At 32.2% G+C, this 12,048-nt stretch overlaps 1 protein-coding gene across 1 annotated transcript; it reads right to left on the bottom strand.

Moving 5' to 3' along the window:
• Positions 1 to 9,774: 9,774 nt before the first annotated feature.
• Positions 9,775 to 11,523, bottom strand: LOC114193762 (transcription repressor MYB5-like). Its single transcript, XM_028083692.2, has 2 exons — positions 11,064 to 11,523; positions 9,775 to 10,935 (listed from the first exon to the last, which is right to left on the bottom strand). Exons 1-2 carry the CDS (start codon positions 11,465 to 11,467, stop codon positions 10,227 to 10,229), a joined length of 1,113 nt encoding a protein of 370 aa, XP_027939493.2. The 5' UTR covers positions 11,468 to 11,523; the 3' UTR covers positions 9,775 to 10,226.
• Between the last annotated feature and the right edge of the window lie 525 nt (positions 11,524 to 12,048).

Here is a 12,048-nt window from a genome sequence, read left to right on the forward strand (position 1 = left end):
ATATTTTTTATCCTACATATTTTTCATTAAAAGGTGAAAAAATTTCAACCACTTCAGCAATCATATACTCCCTTGCACTTCTTTCATCACAAATTATAACCACCTAATCATATAAGTTTATGATCATAGAGTTCTTCATAAAAATGTTTCCTTGATAACCATGAGAAACTCCACGGGTTTGGGCCTTTCACATGTTCGTAGTAAAAGTTGGGTAACTTCTTTCTACACCTCCACAATTTTAACCTGCACTTCCATATTTTTTTTATTTTAAATTTTATAATTCGGAATGTAAACAAAACCTAAATTTTGCATTTCGAATTAATCCGAAATATATTTTCATCTTGTATTTCAAAATATACAATTTGAAATATAGTTTTTTTAATTATGGAATATACAATATTTTTTATTTTGTTTCCTAGATACATTATAAAATAATTATTTCAAGATACAAAAATTTTCGGGGTTGCTTGTAGTTATGGAGTTGTAGGAAGAAGCTTCCCAAAAGTTGTTGTACAAAATATTTTTGTTCATCCAATGAGCCTTTGACAAAATAAAAAAAAATTGGTGAGTTATTCTTCCATCCTAACCAAATCTAAGAGATTTCCACCTCCTTAACAACGGTTCCTTTCGTGTTGGAACCAATGTCAAATTCGTAATCTACATCCCTTGACAATAGTTCTATAGCATGTATTGATACACCCCTCATTTTTTGAGCTTTGTATTAATCTACGTTCTTATATCTCTTATCTTCAATATCTTACTTCTTATTTAGCAATTCTCTCTTATAATTTTAAAATTTTCTTTATTTTTTATAATCAATGATGAAATATGTCTTAGAAATATTGTTTTAAAGAATGTTCTTGAGTTCGTTTACTCTCTTGATAGTGGTTATTTACTTAATTAATTCTATATTTAAATTCTACTACAAAAGTTGTTGAACTAATTAGAGTTAAATTTCAAATTGTTGTCCATCCTTAGATGTTTGACTATCTTTCCTGGTTGGTTAAACATTAGGAGTGTCTAGTTCTTAAACTCATCGAAAACTTTTGGTTTTTATTTCATCACGAATGCTCATGTGAGCCATTGATCATCAATTACTCATAGAAAATACCTTGCACCTCTCAAAGATGAAAATTTAGATGATCCTAACAATTTATATAAACATAATTTAACATGAATTTTGTCTTGTGCAACCCTAGGATAGCCCCGCCTATGTCACTTTCCAAATACGCAATGTTGATACATGGAAAAGCTCCCACCTTATGAACATGTTTCTTGAATCTCAAACAATCTTTACTCTATTGTCTTGAATTTTTACAATATTTGCAAAACATATTTACGATCAACCTTCATCTTCCTCAACTTGTCTTTCTTGAAGACCACCAAACTTGAAGACAATGCATCATTAGTATTCCCACATTCTTTAAGGGATAACTTATTTGTGTAAATGCTACACCTAAGCTCTTCAAGTATAATGAAATCCTTCTTTACACTAAAAAACTTTCCAAGTTCATGTACGATGGTGAGAGAAGCCAACAAAGCTTCTTAATCTTCTATCTTGGCATCTACGTCTCATAGCCACTTCAAGATTGAATTGAGCTCATAAAGATTAGCCTTGAGATGCACCCTCCTACATTAGAATCCTAAACAATCTCCTCTTTAATGAAAGCTTTATATAAATGGACTTCCCTATGAAAAACTTCTTTAACTTCAACCACAATGTTGTTGATGTCTTTTCCTTTGCAACCTTATCAAGAATTGTTTAAGGTTTTTTCTCCATCTACTTTAGAGCATGTCTCTTTATGTGATATATGTTTTGTCCCATATCCCTTGCTCCTTTAGAAAGACTCTTATCTTGATTCCTCACATGTTGAAATTGTTCTTCTCATTGGACTTCTTATCTCGAATGTGATACCCATATTTTTGTAAAGACTTAATATAAAGGTGAAATGAAATTAAAAAAAAAACTAGATGTGATACCAATATTGTTATGCACCTAATGCCTAAAAAAGCCCAAAGAGCAATGAATTAAACAATGAAATATTTTTTTTTGTGACATCAATATCCTTTATCATGTTCAATTTCTTTAACATTGAATAAATGACATTGGAGCCAAAATCCACAACAGAGAACAATAAGTAAATGATTATGCCCAAAAGAAGTATAGGTTGGAGTAAGTTATATATTGCACGTTATGTTAATGACACAAAACAAACAATTTATGTATCCTTAAAATCCATAGCAAGCCAAACCAAAACCAAACAACACACCAAATCAAACAAATAATATATCCATAAAATCCTCACCAAGCACAAACCAAACCCAAAGAAGACAACTTTCATGAATAACTGAATAACTAAATACAAACTTGTCTCATAATAAATGATGATGAAGGAATATGGAATAAGTTAAATGACAAAAAACAAACTTGAAGCCAACAAATTATATATCTACAAAATACATACCACACACAAATAAAATCGTCGAATGACATAAAAAAAACCTTGAAGCAAAAAATAACCATAAATAAGATCAAAATACCACACCATAGTAAATGAAAGAAGGTTTACCTGTATATTTTAATAAAAACTCAACCATAATAAATCACGACAAAAATCAAAAGAAAACTTCCTTCAAAAACATAAACTGAAGAAAAGATATACAAATACAAAAAAAAAAAAAACCTTCTTCCACAAATATACTATACCAACTAATATACGAAGATGAAGAAGTTGCATTCTAGAAAAAAAAATATACGTACGTACGAAAAAAATACTTCCAGAAACATAGTATAACAACTAAGATAATTTCATCATTATACATTAGTATCACATAATATACAAAAATAACAAAATAATATTAGAGAAATAAATAGTTGAAAAAGAGAACCATTTTTTTCTCTAAAAAACCACTAATTTTTTAACATACATTCATCTAGCGAATCGAGTTGAACCAACATCCCCATCCAAATACCCTAGAACACATTCTCCTGAAAGCCTAGTGAAAACGATTTCTACCACAGGATAACAAAAAATAGCTACAAAAAATAAAGAAAAAAAATGAAACTTTTACACCCTTAGAAGACAAAAATTTAAACTCACCACTATAACTTCCATTCCAACCATCATGCTCCACGGACCCTACACAAGCAACTCCAAATCTTAATATTTGGAATGACTAAAAATCAAAAACATAAAAATTCAAGTTAAACCATAGGTAACCATGAACCTCATATTCCTAAAGAAGTAGAAGAAGACCATAAAGTAGAAGAAAGAAAACTCAAGCTATAGACTTTCAACAACTAGTAACCTTAAACACGATGTTCACAACATAGAAGTAAAAGAAAAAATCCCTTTCCAGTAAGAAGAAGAAGGAGAACTAACCTTGAGGTCTGAAGGGTTTTCTTATGGTCTTGTAAAATTGCCCTTTTGTTGAAGAAGAAGAATGAAAATAGCTTTTCTTGGAGAAGAAGAATGGTAATTGTCTGTGACCTAATACATCAATCAATATTTTAATAAGCCGTTAAATTGTGGAATCATTCAAAATTTTTATCAGCCATTAAACATGGAAGAAGCAGGAAAGCCTAAAGAAGATGAAAAGACGAAAAAGCCTTCATTTAGGACAAATGTCAACTTATGAGATGGGCAATAAAGTAACTTCATTAGTAGTTGATTGTCTTAGATATAGATTGATTTTAAATATGTTATAGTTTCTATAATTATATGGTAACAAGTAAAAAGGATTAAAAAAATAATGTTTTTGAGATAAAAAAGACTAAAATTGTGTGTTTGTAGAGTAAAATAAATCATAATTAATTCATAGACACTTCATTAATACTTACTATTTCTCTTTCATTATATCATTTTTAACTATTATATTTATACTTTGATTGGTTTTTCTCCTTTTGTATCTCTCTCTTATTCTGTGTGTCGATTAAAGAATTTCATTGGACTATATTTTCTTGTCATCTATTGATGATATTGATTTCTCTACTAATTTCTAGGCTTGCTTATTGTAGCAAATAAATATCATATCTAAGTTATTTCACCATCCTTCATTCAATAAATAGTATTTATAGGTTATCCATCACAATCTATAATTTCTCAATATATTCTTTTATGTAGTTTCTATTTACTCATTTCATGATTCAAGACGTTGATCAAGCTTGTTAGTTAATTTGACAAGTTCATTATTTCCAGTAGCTTTTATTTCATGTACAAACAAACATTAAATTTCATTCTAGACGACATACATAACGTGTGTGTGTGTGTGTGTGTATATATATATATATATATATATATGTGTGTGTGTGTGTGTGTGTGTGTTGGATTGACATAAACTTAAATGTATGAGCCATTAAAGTCTTATGGATAATTAATGTGTTAGCTGTTTTTAGCAATTTTTTTTTCTATTTTGACTACAACGGTCATGAATAAGTGAGTTTATAGATTGTGTTATTCATAATACAACAACAACATAGGTAAATAAATTGATTTATAGAGTAAATACTTTATCTACAAATTGGTATTGAAGCTTGAGTGTTTCAGTGTTTGGGAAGTTTAAGTGAGATGACCAACCTCACAAACAATGTGCTCCTGTTCAAGTTAACAAAACTGTCAACTAAGACAATTGGAGTCTCCAAACGAAGGGTCTTCTCGGTGCCCAAGAGAATTGGGAGGTGGTTGAGGATGATTTTGCACTGGTTTCACTAATGCCTAGAATAATGCATTGAAAGTAGTGCACACGAAGGACAAGGCAACACTGTACATATTGTACCGAGCTATTGATGAGTATGACTTCGAGAAGATTGCAAGTGTCAAATCTTTAAAAGAAGCTTGTGATATATTGGAGAAGCGAGGGGGATCATCAAACGAAGTAGGTTTGGCTTCAAACACTTAGGTGCGAGTTGGAGTGCATAAGATGAAAGAGACTGAAGGAGTAGTTGAGTACATAACTCGAGTAGAAAATTATTGTAAACCAACTCAATAGAAATGGAGAAACGTTGTGCGCTAGGCAAGTTATGGAAAAGATTTTAAGGTAGTTGACCAATGACTTTGAGAATGTGGTGTGTGCAATTGAGGAGTCGAAGGGCCTGTCAATGCTCTTGGGTGAAGAACTTGTTGGGTCGTTTGGAGCACAGAAGCAGTGAAAGAAGAAGAAATGGGAGCCACTTCATCATTTACTCCAAACAAAAATGTCAATTAAAGATGAAAAAGCCCAAAACATTCAAGGCAGAGAATAAGACCAAAGAGGTAGAGGAAACGATCCGGGTGGTAGAAGTTGAGGAAAAGAAGAAAAGAAAAAACAATCTGACCAACAAAATTGGCGCGAAAGAGGATGAGGTCATAGAGAGTATGTTAGTTGAGCAACTCAAATGTTGAGTGCTTTGAGTGTGGCAAATATGGGCTTATGCAAAGGAGTGCTACTCAGACAAGTGTTTTAGTTATGATAAGGTCAAACATTTTGCTAAAACTTGTCAATATGAGAATGTAAGAGAAGAAACAACCAAATTTCTCACAGAGGATGTTAAAAGAAAAAGAGGAATTGTTGTTCATGATGAAAAGGTTAAGAATCGTTCTAATCTGAAGGACCATTCATACCAAGCACATGGAATTTGAATGGCTCGACAAGACATCTAAGCAGATCAATAACTCAGTTGAGCATGTAGATAAATTAGATAACTCAATGAGAATCTTGAATAGCTTGTTGGAGCAAGTGAACAACTCGAAAAGCTCGATGCGGAGCCCCGATAGCTTGGTGGAGCATGTAGATAGCTCGGATAAGTCGGTGAACAAATGGAGAGCTTATATAGCTCAGTGAGGCATCTGGAGAGTTGAGTGGTGCATTTGTACAACTCAGATAGCTTAGACATGTGTGAAGATGAGCTTCTTATTCAAAGGTTAGAGTTTGCAAAAGGTGATTTGCAATAAAGAATTGAAAAAGATGTTAGAGGCACTACAATTCTACAAGCAAGCAAGCTTTGAGAGAAGAAAGTATGTTTTGTATAAGAAACACTTGAAACTTGAACACGATGTTTCAAGATTGAAAAATAGGTTGCAAGCCGAGAAGGATCTTAGAGTTGCATTGGAAGATCAAGATGAGAAGTGACAACTTGAAATGGATGAGGAGACTAATGTGACAAAGTGCAACAATATGTGAGCGTGGTCCAATCTCTTAAAAGACCTATTGACAAGAACTTGGTTAAGAACAAGTTAACTATTGAGATAGTAAGGAACCTGGTAAGTAACAAGCTGCTGACACACAAAAGAACAAGTCTATCATGAGTATAATGAAAAACTCAACTATTCATTGAAATGAGCAAGCATGGTGTGCATTTTCACTTCATTCCAGAACAAGAAGGTAAAGAGGAGTTACTGCACGTGGAAAGTCATGATGAAAGATAAAAGGACCAAGATGAAGGATATAAGCATTAAGTTTATGCGTGAGTTTTGTTAGGATCGAAATAAACTTAGATGTATTAGCTGTTGGAGTCTTACGGGTCGTTAATGTATTAGTCATTTGAGTCTTATGTGTAGTTAACATATTAGCCATTAGAGTGTCATAGATAATTAATGTATTAGCCTTTTTGTGTGTTATGAGTACAACAATTAAGAATATGAGTCTATAAATTGTATTGTTGATTGCATAAATGATACGATAAAAATATAGATGAATCAATTTATTCACATAGTAAATTTGTTGTTAACAATATATATATGGCGGATTTTTTCATGCTTCATGTATGGATCCATGTCACATCTTTTGTGTGGTGAATTTTGTTATGTAAGCATAAAGTAGGCAATGTATTTCTTGTCCTACAAGTGATATGAATAGGTGAAACCTTAAACTGTACACATTTTTAACTCTTTTAGTTTTATTTTCTTAAATAAACATCGATATATAAGACCATGTAACTTAAAAAAAAGCGTATATAAGTTATTTTAGTGAAAAACCCCGTGCCAGAGAACAACCAAGAGAGTGAATATAAAAGAAAACAATAAATTAATATAATATACTAGAAAACAGATTAAAAAATAAATATCAATATAATATTTCACCATGCTGACAGTTATTTAGACCATCTATTGATGAATTTCTCTCGTTCTTTTTTTTAAACCTCCAACATATGATGAGAATCAGCTCTATTTCCAGACAACATGGATAATAATTTAAGTTTGTTTTTTAAAGTTTTGTAATATGTAAAGTTTTGAATTAGAGTTGATATCAGTACGTGAATTTAACTCAAAGTTATAGTTTCCACACACATGCATATACATATACACATTTATAATTATATATATATATATATATATATATATATATAACTTTTAAATTTATAGTATAAGGTCTATCTATGTAGGTCTGGGGTTACTTTTTGAATTTGCACTGATGAATTCTGGTTTTGTGATGTTGCATGTTCCAACTATATATGGTAAAAGAGATGTGGTTTTGTGAATGCATTTAATTTGTTTTTGACCTTGACATCTCTTTTCAGGTCTGACATGAGTATCTTTTCATGCATGGCTGGCATTCATATTATGTAATCTCTGGACAGTACGTAAGTCTCATTTTATCCAGAATACAAAGGATGACTTTTAAAACAAATTCGGATATATGCATGCTTCATTGATTTTCGGCAGTTTAATTATTCTATTTCAACTATATGATTAATATTGAGATTGTCTTTTAAGGCATGATAATTTTAATATGATTAGCTTATTTGACCTTATCACAGTTAGATCACAAGATTTTTTTTTTATGTGGAGAGAAGGTGTGTTGTTTTTTATTATCCAATTAATTGGTGTATCCGTGATGTGTTATATAAATGGTTATGATGCATTAATTACATACTCCAACTCATTTTCACTGAATGTTTTTTTTTTCTACGAAACAGAAAAAACCTAATATAATATATATAAAATATTATTTGAATTGAGTCCACTACACTGTTGGATTGGAAAGGGGATAATAATTGTGAATACTTTAATTAGTGAAGAGGGGCTCCTAAGTTTTTTAAATTAATTTATCATTGCATTTGAGGTATGATTTCCTTTGAGGTGTTGAGAATTCTATTATGATTTTGTCTTTAAAATATACTTGAGATGATTAAAGGAAGAACATGTATAAAAATTATCTTTAATCTCAGTTTAGTAAATTAGGATTATTTACTAAAAGAAACTCTTAAATATGGTTATTTGTTCATAAATAAAATACATACAATATTATTCAAGTGTTTATAAAAATAACTATATCTTTAATTATTAAGCAATCTAGAGGTTAAAAAGTCTAGAAATATGTATATTTTTTTTAACTTTTATTAATCTAAGAGTTAAAGAATCTTCTTTAACCGAATCTAACACGATCTTTCTCCAACAAGCTTTTGTAGGTGGATCTGTATTCAGTTTTTTTCAGCAAACTTGGCCTTCATCTCTGGTATGTATCAACTCAATTTCTTTAAAATATCATTCTTTTCGGTAAGAACATTATTTTTTTTCAGGTGTTTATGAGGCATTGATGTATCATGCATAGAATATGTTGTTTAATAAATACAAAACAAAAGGTAATTAACATAAGAAACAAAAAAAAAAAATAGTGTTCGATACAAAAGACGTTTCAAAAGAATGAAATCATAGGTCATCTTATATTTTCATGCAGCTTTTTTTCATCTATATCCTGAAACAATCTACAAAGTTGTTTATGGTCTTATATATGTGATTGAATTTTGTAACATATTTATGGTCTCCCCAGCAAATAAAAGGCTTTGTGGATTGTGTGATTTGCCTTGACATTTTCTTCAGATGGCGAGTCTGTAATGTAATTTATAAAATTTAGATTTTAATTGGATAATTACTTAAATAAAGGGTTTTTTAATGGCCATTGTATGCCTTACATAAAAGTCTTGTAGTATACATGAACTTTTCTTTATATATTGCCAACGTATATGTTATATTTTTGCTGATACAGAACACTATATGTTTGTAGTTAACGTAGGACAATACATTTAATAAATTTTTACACTCACTTTATATTTATCATTTTACTTTTCTTTGAAATATAAAAAATTATTTTTTTTAACAACGAAATTATCGCCAAAACTAAGTTGTAATGTGGTGTTTTTAGTGTAAAAAACTATTTTCCTAATGTAAGTTCTTCTTGCTGTAAAAAAAAAAGGGTAAATTCTTAAGGAATAGTTTATATTCTTCAACTTTGTGCAGCTGTACTAGCTGATTTGACCTCTTTATGATGACAATATAAAAAGAAGAAAATATTCTTTGACAATTCCATACAAAGTTCAGGAATAAAGACACAGATATTTCTACGTTCACATGTGCTTATGTTTCCATATACGTGGGAAAGACAGGTCCAGTTGTTTGATTTGTTTTCACAAAATTTTATGAAAAAACTTTTTTTTTAAATAAACTAAACTTATACTCAAATTATAGAAATAAAGAATTTATTTGAGAAATTTTATACATTAATTTAGCCATAAACTAATTTTATACATTATTAGATATTGATTTATTCCACATTTAGATTCTGAATAGAATACTTGCATAATGTATATATATTATTACATTATTTATAGAGTATATCTTAAATTGTCTTATTCAAACTCATTGTTATAAGAAAACAAACATATTTTTTTCACCCTAAGAACATCAAAATTCATCACGAAGAAGATGATATTGTAAGTGATGAAGAGTGAAGTTTAATTCAATGAAGTGAAGAACCCACACATAATACATCTGGATTTGACTTATCTTACACAAACCATTAAAGTAAAACGGTACTATGATTTAAAACACAAGTCATAGTACAGTATTAAATCTGTTGTGTTTTGCATAGCAAGCAAGAAGCAATATGCATGTCATGGAATTGAACACGCCAAACTCAACAAGTCCATGACTAAAAGTATCATACAACAAAAGCAACTACATATATGTGGAACCATGAATAACACAACAACAATAAAATCTTATCTCACTATGTAAGATCTGTGTTATATGGATCATTAGTTGTCTTTCAGCTCCATTAAAAGCCAAAGCTTCAAAAGGTATTATTATTCACTGTGAGATCCCTCTTGATGACTCCTCTAATGTCCTTCTCCTTCTCTTGATATCTTTTCACAGGATACACAACAAAACATGTATACATAAAAATCCCAGTATTCTCGGACACTTGGTATTTGATGAAGCAGTTAACAGATAAGAACAGTGGTAGATATACTATTGGTTGTGGTGATGGTGATCATGAGCCATCTTGATGATAGGGTCGTTAACGTGATGGGTGAAAGTAGTAGAAGGCACGAGAGGTGATTCCCAGAGAACCCCAAGGTCATCATCGTAACCCTGCGATGTAGAAGCAGTAGTGATTGAAACCAGAGGATCATCCACACGATCATCGCATGGCAGTGGAATGCAACGCTCACTTGGGAGCTCTGTTTGCACGTGGTGCTGCTGCGACGCAAAAGCATCTTCGTTGATCAAGGAGTTGAGGAAGGAAGAAAAAACATCATCTGAGTAGTAATTGATGTTGATGTCATCGTTGCAATCCTCACTGTCCATGAACCCCATTGCAGAAACATCATCTGCGACAGCAGCCACTTGATTGTTAATGTTGTTATTATCAAAGGGGTTTGAAACCGGAGGCTGGTGGTGTTGCTGACTCAAATGATGAATCGCATGAATTCCTTGGTTAACAACAGTGAAATCATGCAAAGGGTTGTGGGTGGTGATGGTCATTGGAGGAGGCATAGAGGGTGGAGGAACAGTGGAAGAAGAAGGAATATTCATATTCATGGATGGTGGGTTAAGAGGCTTGTGAGTTCTGGGATCAATCCCTTGGCTAATGAGCTTTTTACTTAGATGGGTGTTCCAGTAATTCTTTATTTCATTATCCGTTCTTCCGGGAATCCTCCCAGCAATCAACGACCACCTAATACACAAGACAACAAATCAAACCCTAGCTAGAAAAAAAAAGAGAAGAAAGAACACGAACCCTAATTCTGTTTTTCTGACAGGAAGAAACCCTAAACCCTGAATCCAAACAAAGATATATATTACCGGTTGCCAAGGAGGCGGTGGAGGCGGAGGATGAGATCTTCCTCGTCAGGGGCGATGTGGCCGCGTTTGACGGAGGGGCGGAGGTAGTTCATCCACCGGAGACGGCAGCTTTTGCCGCACCGGAGAAGGCCAGCACGCTTGGGGAGCGTTCTCCAACGCCCTTCACCTTCTTTCTTGATGTAATTGGCTAACACCTCATCTTCTTCCGGTGTCCATGGTCCTCTCTTCAATCCAACCTTGCTGCAGCATGGAGTGTTGGTGTTGGAACCACTGTTATTGCTGGTGCTACCAATGTTGTTGTTGGTGGTGTTGGTGGTGTTGGTGCTGTTGTAGCTGGTGGTAGTGCTGTTAGCACCACCACTTTTCTTGTTCTTGGTTGTTGATGTTGATGAAGGGTTTCTCATGTTGTTGTGGTTGAGAGAATGAGGTGGAATGAAAATTTATATAGTGGTGGTGAGTGGGTTTGTGTTTGGGTTTAGGAAGGAAGTGATAATGGAAATGGTGCCTATATAACTGTCTCTCCAAGCTATCATCTTTCTATTTTTTGAGCAAACCCCAATGACACACGCGCCTCAGAGCGCCACTGAGATCCACGAATGGATGGCGATCTCTCTTCTCTTGCTTGACAACTAAACCTTTTGTCTTTTACTGTGTTGCCTTTAATAATTCTGTTTCTCTGTCTCTCTCTTTTTGTTTCTAAAAAACATATTTAAATGTCTCTGGTAGGAACCAACACTACACCATGCAAGTATCATTACCGGCCAGTGATTTTTTTTTTTGCAATTTTAATTTATTCTTTAGTTTTTTATTTCACTTAACAAAAAAGAAATAAATAAACTTAAGTTTTTTTAAGTGAGCACGTGCGTGTAAAAAAAATAAAGGTTTGAGCACGTTTAATGTTTAAATGTTAAATCACTTTTTTAATTATTGAGCAATGATTGGTAAAAAAAATAGCTGTAGAGACTATGATCAGAGTATGTAATTA

The sequence above is a fragment of the Vigna unguiculata genome, chromosome 8 (assembly GCF_037176805.1).
Source record: "Vigna unguiculata cultivar grain cowpea cultivar isolate G323 ecotype 2 chromosome 8, ASM3717680v1, whole genome shotgun sequence".
NCBI classification, from domain to species: Eukaryota; Viridiplantae; Streptophyta; class Magnoliopsida; order Fabales; family Fabaceae; genus Vigna; species Vigna unguiculata.